This window comes from Lepidochelys kempii, chromosome 3 (assembly GCF_965140265.1).
Source record: "Lepidochelys kempii isolate rLepKem1 chromosome 3, rLepKem1.hap2, whole genome shotgun sequence".
In the NCBI taxonomy this organism is placed as follows: Eukaryota; Metazoa; Chordata; order Testudines; family Cheloniidae; genus Lepidochelys; species Lepidochelys kempii.
The window spans coordinates 84,492,885-84,513,088 of NC_133258.1; the positions used below are offsets into that span (position 1 = coordinate 84,492,885).

The following is a 20,204-nucleotide window of genomic DNA, read 5'->3' on the forward strand; positions in this document are numbered from 1 at the left end:
ATGAAGGAGGGGGGAGAACTACCTATTTTGGACACCCAGCCAACCAGTTAGCTACAAAATCCCTGTTAAGGATTTTGCTTTACCTGGAAAGGGTTAAAAAATCCCATAGGTAAAAGGGAGTGGGCACCTGACAGAAGAGCTAATGGGAAGGCTAGAACTTTTTAAAATTGGGAAAAAACTTTCCCTTTGTCTGTCTGTTGTTGTTCTCCAGAGAGAGGAGACACAGTGCAGCAATGCTGTAAGAAGCTTTAAACCAGGTATGAAAAATCATTAAATCATACCTAGGAATTACTTATCTGAACCCCAGATATGTAAGTAGATCAGGGAATGTCTAGGAAGACGCAATTAGGTTTCTCTCTTTTATTTCTTTATGGCTTGTGGACTCCTCTGTGCTAACCCCCAAAGGCTTTTGTTTTGCTTATAGCCATTAAGCTGGACCTCAAGAAAACCATTCTTGATGCTTAATTATTATATTTGCTCTTTTTAAATCTAGCAATAGCTTAAATTCCAAATGTATTTTCTTTTTTGTTTGTTTGTTTTTAATAAAATTTACTTTTTTTAAGAACAGGATTGGGTTTTTGTGTCCTAAGAGGTTTGTGCATATGTTGTTTAATTACCTGGTGGCAACAGCTGATTTCCTTTGTTTTCTTTCTCAGCTCTTCCCCAGAGTGGGGGTGAAAGGGCTTGAGGGTACCCCAAAGGGAGGAATTCCCAAGTGCGACTTCCTGGGACTTCCGGATGTGGCCTGTGGGCCGTAGTTTGCCCACCTCTGACATAGAGGAAATGAAACAAGAATACACTAGGACACCAAAACTGCCCATGAAGGGACACACAGATGTTGCACACATTTCCTCTTATGTTTCCTAGTTTGTCCAATACTTACTCCAAAGTCTTTTCCCGTGGCTATGTCACATCTGTTCCTCATGCATAAATTGGTAAGCCCTGATGGTCCAGCAGAGGCCGAACGTTACAGAGGAGGCACTCACATTATAATGGGAGGATTGCAGATGATTTTACAGCACCAGTGTAGTTAATGTGTGGACAAAACTTGACTTTAGCTCAAATGGAGTTGCTTGAAATTCCTTACTAGAAGCAGGGGCAACAATAACTTCTAAGGAAAGAGGATGGATTTTTAAAGTTAAAAGAATGGAAGGAGGAGAATATTTTAAATGGCTAATTGAAAAATGTTTTGGAAAGTATGTCATGAAAATGTTTTGCATTAGCTTATTTGTACAGTGAAGGAAAACATTCCACTCACATTCAGTAGGAAAATGAAAAACTGAAAGTCAGTATATTTACTTTGAGGTACTCTTAATGAACAGCAGCTTGTTTGAGTCTTTATGCAACATATAATCCAGAGATGCAGGGCAGCATTAATCTCTTTAGACTGCTTTTCTAATACAGAGCTGTTGTAGCTGTGTTGGTCCAGGATATTAGAGAGACAAGGCGAGTGAGATAATATCTTTTATTGGACCAACTTACTCATCTCTGTCACCAATAGAATTTGGTTCAATAAAAGATATTACCTCACACACCTTGTCTCTGTAATACAGAAAAAGTTATGTAAATTGAATTGGCTCATTCAAATATTCAGTAAATGGGAAATGGTAGAATACTGCAAAGCATATAATGGTTTTATTCTCACTGGACGAAATTCAATTCCCACCTTCAACAAACACACTGGCTTCGTATGGGGAGTTACATAGAGGGCAGAGTGTGGAAAGTGGTACTTTGCTCACCATGTATGCAGAGACCCTCCACAACCAAATCCTATGTGATATGTATATGTGGCCAATGGATCCACATAACTACAGACTCAATAGCCACGCTCTCATACTTCCTCTACATGCTGAGCTATGCTCCCTGGCTGCCCTCCGCTGGCACAGAAGAACTGCTCTGGTTTTTCTGTGCTGGAGCCTTTTCGTGGCCCCTCCATCCAAGGGTGACTTTCACCTAACATACACAGAAGTAACAGAGTCCAATCTTCCAATTCATTCAGGGTCTTATCATTCTAAATTACTACACTAACTGGATGATTATTCCCCAGTAGGTTTAGAGTCTAACAAGTTTCATGGGCTTTTCTTTGATATATATATCTTAGAATGTATAATTCTTCACAACACAAATATCAAAGAAAAGTCATCTCTCTGTTCAGATACTCTTTCACTAAAGCATAAGTCTAAAATAGGAACAATATGACTATGTGATAGAAAAAACACTCCGCTTTTTACTTTTAACTTCAAAATGGTTCTGTCAGGATAGCTGAGCCAAAATACCAAAGGAAAAAAAGTAATTAAAAGAGTGCCTCATACTTTATAATGACAAACCTACATGTTATGGTACTGCTTGCTCTGAAAGTCCTGCAGGAGACCACCTCTGCAGCTAGGTCTGTCCATTTCTTAAAAAACAAAGACAAGCAGAACTAGCTGAGGGTATCAAGGCATATTAACATTTTAATTCATGTTAGTACTTTCTTTGAGGGCAATATTCGTTTGAAAGTATGCAGCGTCTGCACGTCAGGAACTTTGTGAAATGTACTTTGGCAAAAGTCACTGAAGACCAGAAGAACTCTAGTATCTTTAAAATTCCCTATAAGGAGATCAGGCAAGCCCAAGAAAACAGATTACTGGCAATTTCAAACCAGGATGTTTTTGTTACTGAAGTCTCTAATAAAAATGAATGGCCCTGTGAACATAAACAATCCTTTTAAAATTTCTTCTGTTCTAATTATAGTTGTAAATGTTTCTGTGATCTTATAAAAGGTGCTGTATTAAGGATTCACCATTCAAACTCAGATTATGGACAGGGCTGAGAAAACAAGTAGCCGAAGTTATCAGATAGCCTCTATTAAGAGGGTCTAAAAGGAGAGAGAGGAACAGAATATTGAATGTCTGGCTAGTGATTTAAAATCAAGGTGTTTGTTGCCAGTGAACTGAAAAAGCACCATAGAAAAGCACCTTCATGACAGAATGTAACACAACTTTTTAGAAAGAGGAGATATTTATTGGAAGAGGATTTTGGAAATGAGAGAGTGCGCCTCAAGCCCCTCGGGCTAACAGGAAGGAAACTTTTGGAATTCTCTCGGCTCGTTATCCTTGTGTTATGATTGCAGCACTTTAATTCTCACCTTCTGGTGTCCAAACTCATTCAAGATGGTGCCAAGCTTTTTCGTATGGCTGCGTAGTTTATGAGGAGCAATTGCCGGATTGGGATCTCTCCAGTCAATGGACAGGCGATGGTTCCAGAGGTGTCGTCCCTCCTGAATATGAGCTGACTTGATACTAGGATCAAATCGATGCACCTCACAACCACTGTTGGCCAGGCTGATTTCAAACTGGTTATCATCACTGCTCAATCTACAGAAACAAACAAGATATTATTATTACTGCAAAAAGAAATTGTACCCAGCCGTTGAATTATCCCAGACTTTCATGGATACTCAAGGGGAGAGGATACTCCTACATACTGGCTTTTGAAGCAGAGCAAAGGAACTGTTTTTCAGATTGTAAACTTGCTGTTGCAGCGCAATGGGGACCTGATTCTGACTGGGTCACTAAAAATAAACAGAATAAACAAATGGAACACTCTCTCTCCTGCTGAAGATTAGGAATCAACACCAATAACTGCACAGCAAAAGGAAATTTAAAAAAAAATAACTACCTTCCTTAGTGCAATATGCTAAGTGATCTTTAGGGTATTTTTAGAGATTTGTTTTCTTTTAATTGCTATAACCCTATTTACACATCAAAAATATTTCAGGGGGATTGCATGAACTAAATTAATCAGAATAACTGAGTGTAAATCAGCATACTAGAGCTGATGAGCATGTAAGAGACTCAGTGATTGAGGAAGACATTTACCTCTGACAGTCTTTCAGTACTTTCAAATTGTACATTTCAGAGAAGCAGATGCACTACACCAGGTGCAGGCAATACTTGCACTGCCTTCAAAAGGATTTTTGCCTGTATAAGGACTGCAGGATGAGACCAAGAGAGTGGAAAACAGAAAAAGTATATGTGGAAGACAGGAAGTTGAAATGTCTTAGGCCATTTGGGACATCAACAACAAACACAAACTGAAAAAAATACGGTGAGATTCAAAAAACAGATCTGCTTATCCTCCTGCAACATTCAAACGTGGCTGTGTTGAGGGTGAGGGTAAGTGATAATGCAGTAGGGGAAACAAAGTATACAAAAGATGCTTCAGAAGACAGATCTTCTGTATAAGTAGCTTGAGTTAGAAAAAGAAAGGAAACCCTTTCATCCAACCGTGGATAGAAAACAGTTTCTGTCTCTAGTATCAGTACAATGAAACATGCTATTGTCATTGAACTGTCTTATTTTACACTAAGTAAAGGTGAAGACACAATACTGCTGTAATCAATAGTTACACTGAAACTTCATGTACAGTGCACAGGCAGTGGAAGAGGCGGGTTTCAAAGTGGGGAGAAATCACACCCTGGGAATAACCTTTTGTTCAAGGGGCCTCTACAGCTTGTGTAAAAGTGGAATAAAGGCTCAACACTGGCCCTGCTCCCAGCCCTCTCTGGAGGGGACAGACCAGGGATGTACTGGAGCACATTGGGCATAGCGAGAGTGCAGTGCAGTATAGCTAGTCTCTACTTCTTGGGGTTCATAGAGGGCCATGAGAAACAGAACAGAAAATAGAGCAGATGGGTTGTTTCTGACTTGCACTGGGAGCCAGGCAGGCCCCTGCACAGCCCCAGAATACACCTTTGCCACACACCCCATTTCCAAGTGCGCATTCCTGGCCTGCTCATGTATTACAGGTCTAGAGGGGACAAAGACAGAGAGGAGCAGCTGTGAAAAACTTGCAGTTTTAAGGTCCTATCTTCCCCTTCTGTGAGATTTTCCATAGAAGGAGATAACCTAGGCCTACAGATGGGGGGTGGGCAGGAGGGCAATTTCCAGGCCTGGCTTGTGTCTGAGACACATTTTGCATTGATTTTTAGGTAGTTTTTACATTATCTAACTCTTATACTGTGTACAGTTTAACACAGTGTTTCAAAGAGACACTTAAAACCTCAACTGGTAAGTTTTTGAAATCCCATATTATCCCAGTTTGAATGTCTACATATTGTGTTTGTAACAGAGTTAGTTTAATATAAACAGATTTAGCACTGATAATGCTACAGCTCACTAATACATATTACAATTCCATATCATTCTGGGAAATCCTGTCCCCAAAGCAAAAAAAGGCAGCATGCATGCTAGTACTCGAAATAGTTAAAATTAATATCAAAGGGCCTCCAGAGGTTTTAGGCAGGGCTCACTCACACTGACATATAATATTTCTTCCCTTTTGGCATAGCCCCCACATATGCAGAATATTTTCTTCAATTATTAAAGATTACAGATTTAATGCAGGGTTGTCCCTTTTACACTCAAATTGAACTTCTGCATTTGTGTGACATTCTCCCCCACTGTGGAAGATGCTGTTAATTTGAAGCAGCTGTTTTTCATTTACTCTTTATAAAATGAATTAGAGGAGTGGAACATTTAAAGAAGATTTTTGTCTTACTCAGAACAAAATTACTTTTCTGCCAGTCATAAACCAAAGAACCAAAGAACAGAAGAATTAAGTGGCAATGAGTCTGAAAGACTATAAATAGAGTCCGAGGGAATTAAAGCCTGCTTTTTTGTAACACAAAGTACTTTCTTTTTAAAAAAAAACTGCTTTATGGGATGTATTTTGCTTGGGTGTATGATTATATATACACACACACACACACAAACACATACACATGCGCATCTTATGAGACTAGCCTAGCAAAAAATCTTCATGGTGAAGTTAAAAAACTTGTGAAAAACTCAGACATACCTAAACTTTTTTTTGGTATTAAAATTACATGTTTGTTTGAAATATGCTGTGTAAATACTTCAGAAAAGAAGAAGAAAACAGTAGGGAGGAGGAGCTCTCTCTGGGTAAAAACTCAGAACTCACCTGTAATTTTCCCCAATGAGAAAACTTTCTCACCCAACTGTTTTTGGTCATAGACTCTTACTTCCTCAGATCCAAAGCCTACTGAAGTCAATAGAAAGACTCCCTTTGACTTTGATAGCCCTTTTACTCTCGGCCCTGTCATAATCACTGATACACAAACACATTTCTCAGTTATTCCAATCTTGAAGGGAATGGATTAATTTCTTTTTGCTCATTATTAAATCCACACTATCAAAATCATAGAAATAAATTGTGCAGGCTCAGGGCAATGGGAGATGGATTCTCTCACTACGTCACTGTTTTGAAACTGGTCTAGGACAGTGTAAACAAAGTTTAATTAAACGACAGTTTGGTGAACTACGTGAATTTCAATCTCAACATTTTGTGAACACTAAACTGACTAAAACATTTTACAAGAAGGCCACAATGTTTTTATTATTTATCACCTCAGCACAAGTGCTCTGTCACTCCTGACCACATAGCGTGCTTTCTCACCCTGGAAAATCTGATTCTTGGCTGGGGAGTGGAGAAAGATGTTTTACAAATAATTCCTTTGAAGTAACTGGTAATTATACAAGAATTTCCTGCTTAGAGAAGGAAGTGTTTGCTTCTCAGTTGACCTCATTAACTTCCATCTTCCTTTAATGGAACCATCACTCTTAAATTATTAATTCTTTACTTTCCATCATGTGCATCATTGTCATGTTGAATATGAGAAAGAAAAGGGAAGGACCTCACAGAAAGAAAGGGTTTTTCTTAAATCACATTCCACAACAGGGACCAACACTTGTCAACAAGTACTAAAGGCAACTGAATAAAACCCAAATTTTTGTTAGATAATACTGTTACACTTTGCTTTAAGAAAGGGCCTTTTCATGCTAAAATGCATTCATGCTAAAATGCTTTTCTGTTCCTCCAAAAGGAGTACTTACCCAAGTGAATAGAGACGGCATTGCTTGCTTTTGATTCGATGAACTAAACTGAACCTGTCATCAAGACAGATTGACCACGGCTTCTTTATGGTTTCAGAGTTATCTGTCAGGCTGTTCATATTCATATGTTCACATGAAATCTGTTGAAATCAGAAGAGGTTTTGTTTTAACGTGCAGAACACCAATCTTTTAAATTTACTCTTGGTTTACTTTGTGGGGGAAAGGTGGTGGGTAGGAAAATTAAAAATTGTTTAATTATAATCTGAGTTACAATCAGGTCCATGGCTATAAAGACTGGTTGTTTTTATCTTGTTTGTTTCTTTTGTTGGGTGAAGACTGCCATGGATCAGAAAAATCCCTCCTAAGACCAATACAAATATTAAAGGCAAATAACTGAGCTTCAGTATTATATACTGAATCGATTTCCCTAAAAACAATTCACTTCAGCATAAAAGTCAATTTATTTTTCCTTTCAAACATTGGACTGAATTCTGCATTTTGTATCATTTTGGAAAAAATCTCGTAACACTTGATTATCTAGACCAGAGGTTCTCAACCTTTTTCTTTCTGAGGCCCCCCAACATGCTATAAAAGCTCCATGGCCCACCTGTGCCACAACAACTGGTTTTCTGCATATAAAAGCCAGGGTCGGCATTTGGAGGTAACACGCCTGGCAATTGCCTGGAGCCCCATGCCACATGGGCCCCTGCAAAACTACATTGCTCAGGCTTCAGCTTCAGCCCCGGGTGGTGGGGCTCAGAGCCCTGGGCTTCAGCCCCATGCAGTGGGGCTTCAGCTTTCTACCCTGGCCCCAGCAAGTCTAATGCTGGCCCTGTTTGGAGGCCCCCCTGAAATCTGCTTAGGGCCCCACAGTGGGCCCCTGACCCCTGGCTGAGAACCACTGATCTACTGGCCTGTGATTCACTGTTATTATTTATATAGAGCCATAGGTTTGCTACGCAATTTACAGGCAAACAAAAAGTTGATGTCATAGAATCATAGAATCATAGAATATCAGGGTTGGAAGGGACCCCTGAAGGTCATCTAGTCCAACCCCCTGCTCGAAGCAGGACCAATTCCCAGTTAAATCATCCCAGCCAGGGCTTTGTCAAGCCTGACCTTAAAAACCTCTAAGGAAGGAGATTCTACCACCTCCCTAGGTAACGCATTCCAGTGTTTCACCACCCTCTTAGTGAAAAAGTTTTTCCTAATATCCAATCTAAACCTCCCCCACTGCAACTTGAGACCATTACTCCTCATTCTGTCATCTGCTACCATTGAGAACAGTCTAGAGCCATCCTCTTTGGAACCCCCTTTCAGGTAGTTGAAAGCAGCTATCAAATCCCCCTCATTCTTCTCTTCTGCAGGCTAAACAATCCCAGCTCCCTCAGCCTCTCCTCATAACTCATGTGTTCCAGTCCCCTAATCATTTTTGTTGCCCTTCGCTGGACTCTCTCCAATTTATCCACATCCTTCTTGAAGTGTGGGGCCCAAAACTGGACAGAGTACTCCAGATGAGGCCTCACCAATGTCGAATAGAGGGGAACGATCACGTCCCTCGATCTGCTCGCTATGCCCCTACTTATACATCCCAAAATGCCATTGGCCTTCTTGGCAACAAGGGCACACTGCTGACTCATATCCAGCTTCTCGTCCACTGTCACCCCTAGGTCCTTTTCCGCAGAACTGCTGCCTAGCCATTCGGTCCCTAGTCTGTAGCGGTGCATTGGATTCTTCCATCCTAAGTGCAGGACCCTGCACTTATCCTTATTGAACCTCATCAGATTTCTTTTGGCCCAATCCTCCAATTTGTCTAGGTCCTTCTGTATCCTATCCCTGCCCTCCAGCGTATCTACCACTCCTCCCAGTTTAGTATCATCCGCAAATTTGCTGAGAGTGCAATCCACACCATCCTCCAGATCATTTATGAAGATATTGAACAAAACCGGCCCCAGGACCGACCCTTGGGGCACTCCACTTGATACCGGCTGCCAGCTAGACACGGAGCCATTGATCACTACCCGTTGAGCCCGACAATCTAGCCAGCTTTCTACCCACCTTATAGTGCATTCATCCAGCCCATACTTCCTTAACTTGCTGACAAGAATACTGTGGGAGACCGTGTCAAAAGCTTTGCTAAAGTCAAGAAACAATACATCCACTGCTTTCCCTTCATCCACAGAACCAGTAATCTCATCATAAAAGGCAATTAGATTAGTCAGGCATGACCTTCCCTTGGTGAATCCATGCTGGCTGTTCCTGATCACTTTCCTCTCATGCAAGTGCTTCAGGATTGATTCTTTGAGGACCTGCTCCATGATTTTTCCAGGGACTGAGGTGAGGCTGACTGGCCTGTAGTTCCCTGTCTTCTGTTTTGTCCAGGTAGAGCCTCAGACAGCTAGCTCTCATCCAATTTCCAATCTCAACCAACACTAGGAAAGCACAGACATTGACCTCTCTGGAACTGATGAGACAGAACAACTAAATAACAGAGCTAGAATGGAAGTCACAATTCAGGCTGAGCTCTAGCAATCACTATCCATATCCTCTGTTTACAAATAAACAAAACACTCACTTTTAATGAGGCTTAATCTTTAAAATAAGAGGATCTGAGCATCATCATTGCCAGGAGGCACTGGAGATGGATTGGTGATGTGCTTCGGATGGAAACTGATTCCATCACAAGAGTAGCAATAAGATGGACACCTAAAGGCAAGCGAAAATGAGGCCACCCGAAAACATGGCGAAGAGCTGTGGAAGCTGAGCTGAAAAACTTGGGGCACACCTGGGAAGCTACTGAAAGACTTGCCAGAAACAGACAGGAGCGGAGGAGCTTCGTCATTGCCCTAAACGCCAGAGGCGTAATAGGAACATGATGATGATGATGATGAATCTTTAAAATACCATTATCTTGAAAATTACCATTTGGAGGGCTGCATGCTGCATTTTTCCCCTCTTTAGCTCATAATACCTATGGTAAATTAATGAAAACTTAAACAGTTTTTCTTCATGCTGTTCCCAAGATTCACTAAGCCGTTAAGCACGAATGTAGGCTTCTCTTCTCTCCCCGGCCCCATTCAGCCCTGGTCTACACTAGGAGTTGAGGTCGAATTTAGCAGCGTTAAATCAATTTAACCCTGCACCCGTCCACACGACGAAGCTCCTTCTTTCGACAAAAAGGGCTTTTAAAATCGATTTCCTTACTCCACCCCCGACAAGGGGATTAGCGCTGAAATCGGCCTTGCTGGGTCGAATTTGGGATACTGTGGACACAATTAGATGGTATTGGCCTCCGGGAACTATCCCAGAGTGCTCCATTGTGACCGCTCTGGACAGCACTCTCAACTCAGATGCACTGGCCAGGTAGACAGGAAAAGGCCCGCGAACTTTTGAATTTAAACTTCCTGTTTGGCCAGCATGGCAAGCTGCAGGTGACCATACAGAGCTCTTCAGCAGAGGTGACCATGCAGAATTCATCAGCAGAGGTGACCATGATGGAGTCCCAGAATTGCAAAAGAGCTCCAGCCTGGACCAAACGGGAGGTACAGGATCTGATCACTGTATGGGGAGAGGAATCCGTGCTATCAGAACTCCGTTCCAGTTTTCGAAATGCCAAAACCTTTGTCAAAATCTCCCAGGGCATGAAGGACAGAGGCCATAACAGGGACCCGAAGCAGTGCCGCGTGAAACTTAAGGAGCTGAGGCAAGCCTACCAGAAAACAAGAGAGGCGAACAGCTGCTCCGGGTCAGAGCGCAAAACATGTCGCTTCTATGATGAGCTGAATGCCATTTTAGGGGGTTCAGCCACCACTATCCCAGCCATGTTCTTTGACTCCTTCAATGGACATGGAAGCAACATGGAAGCAGGTTTTGGGGATGAGGAAGATGATGATGAGGAGGAGGTTGTAGATAGCTCACAGCAAGCAAGCGGAGAAACCGGTTTTCCCAACAGCCAGGAACTGTTTCTCACCCTGGACTTGGAGCCAGTACCTCCCAAACCCACCCAAGGCTGCCTCCCGGACCCGCCAGGCGGAAAAAGGACCTCTGGTGAGTGTACCTTTTTAAATACTATACATGGTTTAAAAGCAAGCATGTTTAATAATTAATTTGCCCTGGCATTCGCGGCTCTCCTGGATGTACTCCCAAAGCCTTTGCAAAAGGTTTCTGGGGAGGGCAGCCTTATTCCATCCACCATGGTAGGACACTTTACCACTCCAGGCCAGAGGCACATAGTCGGGAATCATTGTAGAACAAAGCATTGCAGTGTATGTTTGCTGGCATTCAAACAATACCCGTTCTTTATCTCTATGTGTTATCCTCAGGAGAGTGATATCATTCGTGGTCACCTGGTTGAAATAGGGTGCTTTTCTTAAGGGGACATTCAGAGGTGCCTGTTCCTGCTGGGCTGTTTGCCTGTGGCTGAACAGAAATGTTCCCCGCTGTTAGTCACAAGGAGGGGGAAGCGGGGAGGTGCTAGCCACACGCTGCGGGGAGGCAAAATGCAACCTTGGAACGAAAGCTCATGTGCTATGTATGTAATGTTAACAGCAAGGTTTACTGTGAAAGAGTGTACCCATTGTTCTGTAAAATCTGTCTTTTTAAATACCACTGTCCCTTTTTTTTTCTCCACCAGCTGCATGTGTTTCAAGGATCACAGGATCTTCTCCTTCCCAGAGGCTAGTGAAGCTTAGAAAGAAAAAAAAACGCACTCGCGATGAAATGTTCTCTGAGCTCATGCTGTCCTCCCACACTGACAGAGCACAGATGAATGCATGGAGGCAGACAATGTCAGAGTGCAGGAAAGCACAAAATGACTGGGAGGAGAGGTGGCGGGCTGAAGAGAGTAAGTGGTGGGTTGAAGAGAGGGCTGAAGCTCAAAGGTGGCGGTAGTGTGATGAGAGGAGGCAGGACTCAATGCTGAGGCTGCTGGAAGATCAAACTAATATGCTCCAGCATATGGTTGAGCTGCAGGAAAGGCAGCAGGAGCACAGACCACCACTACAACCCCTGTGTAACCAACCGCCCTCCTCCCCAAGTTCCATAGCCTCCATACCCAGACGCCCAAGAACGCGGTGGGGGGGCCTCCGGACACCCAGCCACTCCACCCCAGAGGATTGCCCAAGCAACAGAAGGCTGGCATTCAATAAGTTTTAAAGTTTTAAACTTTTAAAGTGCTGTGTGGCCTTGTCCTTCCCTCCACCACCACTCCTGGTGCTTCTCTCCTCCACCACCCCTCCTGGGCTACCTTGGTAGTTATCCCCCTATTTGTGTGATGACTTAATAAAGAATGCATGAATGTGAAACAACAATGCTCGACAGGAGGAGAGGAGGGTGGTTAGCTTACAGGGAAGTAGAGTGAACCAAGGGGCGGGGGGTTTCATCAAGGAGAAACAAAAAGAACTTTCACACGGTAGCCTGGCCAGTCATGAGACTGGTTTTCAAAGCTTCTCTGATGCGCACCGCGCCCTTCTGTGCTCTTCTAACCGCCCTGATGTCTGGCTGTGTGTAACCAGCAGCCAGGTGATTTGCCTCAACCTCCCACCCCGCCATAAACGTCTCCCCCTTACTCTCTCAGATATAGTGGAGTGCACAGCAAGCAGTAATAACAGTGGAAATATTTGTTTCGCTGAGGTCTAAGCGAGTCAGTAAACTGCGCCAGTGCACTTTTAAACGTCCAAATGCACATTCTACCACCATTCTGCCCTTGCTCAGCCTGTAGTTGAACAGCTCCTGACTATTATCCAGGCTGCCTGTGTATGGCTTCATGAGCCATGGCATTAAGGGGTAGGCTGGGTCCCCAAGGATAACTATTCAACATCCCCATGGTTATTTTCTGGTCTGGGAATAAAGTCCCTTCTTGCAGCTTTTGAAACGGACCAGAGTTCCTGAAGATGCGAGCGTCATGTACCTTTCCCGGCCATCCCACGTTGATGTTGCTGAAACGTCCCTTGTGATCCACCAGCGCTTGCAGCACTATTGAAAAGTACCCCTTGCGGTTTATGTACTCGCCGGCTTGGTGCTCCGGTGCCAAGATAGGGATATGGGTTCCGTCTATGGCCCCACCACAGTTAGGGAATCCCATTGCAGTAAAGCCATCCACTATGACCTGCACATTTCCCAGGTCACTACCCTTGATATCAGCAGATCTTTGATTGTGTTAGCTACTTGCATCACAGCAGCCCCCACAGTAGATTTGCCCACTCCAAATTGATTCCCGACTGACCAGTAGCTGTCTGGCGTTGCAAGCTTCCACAGGGCTATTGCCACTCGCTTCTCAGCTGTGAGAGCTGCTCTCATCTTGGTATTATTGTGCCTCAGAGCAGGGGAAAGCAAGTCACAAAGTTCCATGAAAGTGCCCTTACGCATGCGGAAGTTTCGCAGCCACTGGGAATCGTCCCAGACCTGCAACACTATGCAGTCCCACCAGTCTGTGCTTGTTTCCCGAGTCCAGAATCGGCGTTCCACCGCATGAACCTGCCCCATTAGCACCTTGATGCCCACATTGCCAGGACCCATGCTTTGAGAAAATTCTGTGTCCATGTCCTTATCACTCTTGTCACCGCGCTGACATCGCCTACTCGCCTGGTTTCGCTTTGCCAGGTTCTGGTGCTGCATATACTGCTGGATAATGCGTGTGGTATTTAATGTGCTCCTAATTGCCAAAGTGATCTGAGCGGGCGCCATGCTTGTCATGGCATGGCGTCTGCACAGAAAAAAAGGTGCGGAACGATTCTCTGCCGTTGCCCTGACGGATGGAGAGGCGACTGACAACATGGCTTACAGGGTTGGCTTACAGGGAATTAAAATCAAGAAAGGGGGTGGCTTTGCGAGAAACTGAATGGTCCCCTCAAGGATAGAACTCAAAACCTCAAGGACAGAACTCAAAACTGGGTTTAGCAGGCCACTGATTTCACAGAGGGAGGGAGGAGAAAATGAATACAAAACAAATCTGGTCTATTTCTTGGTTTGAGCCACTTCATCTATCTTTATACATCTTGCTGGCAGCAGACTGTGCAGTACGACTGCTAGCCATCGTCATCTCCTGGGTGCTCGGCAGAAGATGGTGCAGTATGACTACTGGCCATCGACTTCTGCTGGCTGCTGATTAAAAGACAGTGCACTGCCGGTAGGACTCAATCGCCATGAGACAAAACTTAAAAGGGAAATGACCTGGCTGACTCACTCCCATGTTTGCCTAGGTGCCCCGATCTCATCGAGGTCGGTTAAAAGAGCACCCAGGACTACGTTGATGATGGCTACAAGTCATACTGCACTGTCTGATGCCAAAAGGCAATAAACTGCTGCTGTGTAGCAATGCAGTACCGTGTCTGCCAGCACCCAGGAGACATACAGTGACGGTTAGCTGAGGGGGCTCCATGCTTGCCATGGTATGGCGTCTGCACAGGTAACTCAAGAAAAAAGGTCCAAAATGTTTGTCTGCCCTTGCTTTCACGGAAGGAGGGAGGGAAGGGGGGCCTGACGATATGTACCCAGAACCACCTGCGACAATGTTTTAGCCCCATCAGGCACTGGGATTTCTACCCAGAATTCAAATGGGTGGCGGAGACTGCGGGAACTGTGGGATAGCTACCCACAATGCAACGCTCCGGAAGTCGACGGTTGCCTCGGTACTGTGGACACACTCCGCTGACTACATGCAGTTAGAGCATTTGTGTGGGGACACACACAATCGACTGTATAAAAACGCTTTCTACAAAACCGACTTCTATAAATTCGACCTAATTTCATAGTGTAGACATACCCTCAGTCATATAAAAATCAGCAAATAAATGGCATTGCAATAACAAGCACATAATATATCGGTGCTCATTTTAAAATACAAAAAAATTCTGTATTCCACAGGAAATCGATTTGCAGCAAAATAAATAAACTTCAGAATGCTCTGAGTTAATTGACTCATGATACTCAAGCAATTACAATGCTCAGAATTTGGAAAGCTTTTAACAGCTCTTGGCAGCATGGGCAAGAGGAGAGGACACCAGACAGGGAGCCAGGAGCCCTGGGTTGCATTCCCAGTTCAGCTATTGGCCTGTTGTATAACCTTGAGCAACACATTTCACCTCTCTGGGCCTGTTTCCCCTCTCCTCCACCACCCTTGTTTGTATTATCTAATTAGATTGTAAGCTCTTCAGGTAGGGACTGTCTCTTACTATGTGTTTATACAGAGCCTAGCACAAGGAGCTCCAATCTTGGTTGAGGCCCCTAGGTATTACTTTAATACAAATAATAATGAATGAAACATATTAAGGTTTTCATGATAATCTAATCTTAGTATTTAAAGTGCCTTCCCAGGTCCACACCTTGCTCAGGCAAGGGATTATGATATCTTCTCGATTTGGCGGCACTGGTCTTTCATTTCATTGAAACTTGCTCAGTCCACAAGAAAAACAAGACCTGATGCCCAATTCTGTAAATATCTTTCATTTCTTGTGGCATTTACTCCTTTTATGGGGCTATCATGGTCAGTTATTAATTCAGTAGCATCTGTTAGATCAGCAATGAGGGTTTCTTTCATTTCTTGATTTCACTTACGCCTGCCCCAGAGGTCAGTCATCATTCTGGGAACTGAACCTCTTGATTGCTATGTCAAAAACTATAAACTCTTCACTAATTGATGCTCTTGTAGGTTTTGACCCAACTAGCAGAGTCTGCCACAATGTATTAAGTCACTGAATAAGGACTGTTTTCTGTGCTCTAAGCCTGCTTCAGGCTAAGCATCTCTACTTGACAAAAAAGAAGTGTAATTAATTTGGTTCCATTTAGATCTTACTGTCTTCATTTGAATCATCTTCATTCCTGCTTTCTCAGTATACTTCATTCTAGTGAGTGTTTGGGGCACAGACATCATTGTAAAAATGATTCAGGTACTTCTAATCATACAGCTAGGGCACCCATAGGTCTGCAGATAAGCAGGGATTGTGTTACCCTCACAATTACCAACAGACAGGGACAATGGTATATTTCTAGGTATCATCCTCAGAAACACTGTATAGAGAAAGAATTTCTTATGGGAGTGACACAAACACCAATCTTATAAAGTTCTTTGTTATTCCTAGTTGCAAGACACAGAATAGACAAGTTGCAAGTCAGATGTTCAGGGATTACTTGTTGGTAGATAAGGATAATAAAATACCCACCCTGTTCTAAACTATGGGCATCTAGCGGCCCTTCCCATTCTTTCTTTCTTTCTTGGGTGAAATACACATATAAATGTCATTGTAAAAAGTTACATCTTTAGCAAGACATCCAGGCCTGATTTTCAGATGTCCTGAGCACCTGCAGCTACCTTTGACTGCAACTGGAGTTCTAAGTGTTCAGCATCTCAGAAATTAACCTCTCTCCCCCTACTCCCGCCATTTTTTTGGGGTGAATAGAAAAATATTTTGCTACAGAGAGATTGGATCGCTATTGACATTACTGGGGAAACCTATTTAATATATAGGGGGACCTGCCACTTCTCCTAAACTGGTTGAGTACCTAGAATGCATATTTTTCAAGAAAATGTGCCTGGCTACCAAATGATTATTTAAAGGTCCTCCAGTGCCTGCCACAAAACTTTTGGACCCCCCCCAGCCCTTGTGTGTCTATTTCTGAAATTTCAGATTTACTGTACTCGAGAAGAGGCACAGGTAGCAATGATGGATTTTATTAATAAATGTTCAAAGGAAAGGAGTCTCTTTCTAGCCTCTCTTTTAACCATCATATTTAAGTTGATCATCATTGTTAAGTTGCACAGCTTCAGAAACAATATATATAATCTAAACAAGATGCAACCTTCAGCTCCATGGGGAGTGGAAATCATTGTAACTCTTGTTGAAGAATCTTTCTGGGGGGAATAATTGATTGTGTTTTGCAAATTATTTTCAAACTGGATATCGAAATGGAAACCAACCTGAGGTGTGGTGATATACTTCAGGAACCTCAAGGCCTCATAATTCAGGGAAGGAGTTGGACTTGCCCAAGGCTGCAGGTCTACGTTCCATCGTATAGTCTGTAAATACAGAAAAAACACTTAAAGGAATGGCATCTCTCAGTAAAAGCATAAAATGCAGTGGCACAATATATTAAATGAGATATAAGTTTAAATATAAAAAAGTTTTCTAAAATTTTTTACTGACATGTAGAAAATCAGAATGTGAATGGCTAAAATCCTACAATAGTTCACTATAAAATTTAATGCAGTTGAACATACCATTCCACTTCAGTTTCTGGTAATATATGGGGATCTTACACTGCAAACAGTGATTATAAGCAATAAACCTAGACAATCAGTAGATTTTCTTTTTTTAAAGTCTAGTTTTATAATTCAATATGGTAGTCTGCATTTTTAAAAGAAAAGGTCCTTTATTCTTTCATGTTCGCCTAAAAAGAGTTATCAGAATTCTTTATTTTCCTGAAAAATGGCAGCATTGTTGCCCATAGTATTATAACTCTTCATTTTCATCTCCACAGGGAACTAGTTTCAGTGGATGCTTTGCATACTCTGTGAGGGGCCCATCAGCTCAAAACCTTGGAGATCCTGTCAGCTTTTCAAACAACACTTCCCACAGAAAGTAGGACAGGAAAGGTCTTTCAGAAATGTGTTTGCATACCAACAGGGTGTTGCACTCCCAACAGCAATACCTTCCCTAAATGCAGCATGCTTTTGTCATTTTAGAAATTGTTCTTTCCCTCAAACACACACACAAAAGTATATGGAGAAATCTTACATTAAAATTAAGACAAATTCCCTATGACTGAGCCCCACCAAAAAGATTATTCTTTGCATTGTGACAGTCCATTAGTCTTATAATAAGTTAGGTGGGGTCTAGCTTCCCTTGGTCATTTGTGATTAACTGAAAATTCCAGGAAGACAACCATGTTTTTTTCATAACACTGTTTTGCATCAAGTAAACAAACAAAACAAAAACAAAAGCAAAACGGTCTGTGATCCCAGCAGGGTCTCATTTCAATTAGAAAGTCTCAAAACAATAAAGTTAAAGGAAGTAAAACTAATTGGACTAGACTGAACACTGTCAGAGCTGAAATCATAGGAGGAAGAAAGAGCCTTCCATTAAGCTGACTGACACAGCAATACTGACAGGCTATAAAGGAAGTTGCAGCCCTCTCTCCTCAGGTACAGGAACCATTGTAGTGATATGGGGGACATAGCAGATGGGCAAGAACTAGGGTTGCCTACGCTCCTGGTTTCGCTGGAAGTGTCCTGGAATCAGGCCCTATCTCCCAGAGACTACTGAAGACAACCCAGGAGATTTTAGGCCACTAGATGTCTGGTGGCACAGTGGGGCTAAGGCAGGCTCCCTGCCTACCCTGGCCCCACGCTGCTTCCAGAAGCAGCCAGCACATCCCTATGGCTGCTGGGGGCGGGGGTCTCAGCACGCTGCCCCTGTCCCCAGCACCAACTCTGCAGCTCCCATTGGCTGGGAATTGTGGCCAATGGGAGCTGTGGGGGCGGCACCTGCACCTCCCCAGGGGCCACAGGGATGTGCTGGCCACTTCCGGAATAGCGCACCAAGGAGGCAGCACATAGAGCCCCCTGGTCCCACTCACCTCAGATGGCAGTGCAGCAGGGCTCAGGCAGGCTCCGTCCCCACAGCTCCTACTGGCCACAGTTCCTGGCCAATGGGAGCTGCAGCATCAGGGCATGGACAGCGCGCAGAGACCCCTGCCCACCCCCCTTGGGCCACAGCAACGTGTCAGCCCCTTCTGGGAGCGACACAAGACCAGGGCAAGCAGGGAGCCTGCCTTATCCCCGCTGCACTGCTGAACAAGAGCCACCTAAGGTAAGCGCCTCCTGGCCAAAGCCCACACCCCTCACCCTTACTGCACCCCTACTCCAGCCCTGAGTCCCCTCCCACACCCAAACTCTCTCCCAGAACCTGCACCCCGCACCCCAATCCCCTGCCCCAGCCCTGAGCCCCCTCCTGGAGCCTGCACTGCACACCCCCTCCTGCACCCAAACTCCCAGAGTCCATACCCCTAAATCCCTCCAGCACCCCAAGCCCCAGACCTGAGCCCCCTCCTGCACCCAAACTCCCTCCCAGAACCCACAACCTGAGCTCCCTCCAGCACCCCAAGCCCCTGCCCTAGGCTCAGCCCAGCGCCCCCTCTCACCCTCTGAACCCCTCGGCCCCAGCCCAGAGCCCGCACCTCCTCCCACACCCCAACCCCAACCCCCTGCCACAGCCCGGTGAAAGTGAGTAAAGGGGGGTAGTGGGGATGGAGTGAGCAGGGTGTGGCCTCAGGGAAGGGAAGGAGTGGGGCCTCAGGGCAGGGCAAGGGTGTTTGGGTTTGTGAGATTAGACAGTTGGCAACCCTAGCAAGAATAGAACGAAAGAAAGATGAAGCTCAAACACAAAGATTATTAGACAGGAACTCCAGACCAGATGGAATTTTTGCCTTGAACTCCTATCACAAGTTCATATTTTTGCTTTCTAAGTAAACAACAGTCTGTGAGTGAATATGAGCCAAGTAATCTGTAGGAGAGTTTTGGTCTTGGTTTTTCATTTTTTTTTTTTTTTTTGTAACAGTGAAGAGATGCTGAACATTTTAGAAACTTTTGCAGCAACAGCCAAACAGTAACCTTAAATTTCCCCCCCTCTATGTTTTTTTGGCTTTCTTTCACTTTTTGCTATTAAACAAGAATTCGTGTCCCACACTGCATGTCACAGAAGCCAGAATATCAAGAAACCCACTTGTGGCACAGACCATTGATACTCTGATTTCAAAGTGTGACGTTGAAACTGCTGATGTCAGAAAGTTAAGTGGACACTTTGGGAGGGAAAAGTGTGGAATCTTTCAAAATGATTCAAACATTTCATGTGGCTACACAACATTTGTAATGACAGGAAAGCTGTAGATCTGACATGTTTGAAAGCTGAAATGAGAATGAAGTCTGGCAATAGTTTTCAGGCAAAACCAGGGGCACCCAAACAGCTGAGTCAGCTATTCTGAAATGTAGAACACTGCAGGTACTCCACAGAGTAGTAGAATTACAGGGCACCCATTGTTCCATTACACCCAAAAATTATCTTTACTGCTAGTTGTCAGAGAAAATAAAGCTCTGGCATTAACTGTCTGAAATGACAGGTTTCAGAGTAACAGCCGTGTTAGTCTGTATTCACAAAAAGAAAAGGAGTACTTGTGGCACCTTAGAGACTAACCAATTTATTTGAGCATAAGCTTTCATGCTGTAGCTCACGAAAGCTTATGCTCAAATAAATTGGTTAGTCTCTAAGGTGCCACAAGTATTCCTTTTCTTTTTGTCTGAAATGAGATTCTCTTTCA

General features: G+C 43.7%; 1 protein-coding gene across 3 annotated transcripts in view; it reads right to left on the bottom strand.

The window, feature by feature from the left end:
- The window catches only part of METTL24 (methyltransferase like 24), an 87,901-nt gene that overhangs the window by 27,695 nt on the left and 40,002 nt on the right, over window positions 1–20,204 (bottom strand). For 2 of the 3 annotated variants that reach the window (XM_073337033.1, XM_073337034.1), the window contains exons 2-4: window positions 16,810–16,908; window positions 6,897–7,036; window positions 3,128–3,356 (exon numbers count right to left, since the gene is read on the bottom strand). In XM_073337033.1, the coding sequence (XP_073193134.1) occupies window positions 3,128–3,356; window positions 6,897–7,036; window positions 16,810–16,908 (468 nt within the window). Of the gene's footprint in view, window positions 1–617; window positions 770–3,127; window positions 3,357–6,896; window positions 7,037–16,809; window positions 16,909–20,204 lie in introns of all 3 variants that reach the window. The other variant, XM_073337036.1, reaches the window with a different exon arrangement.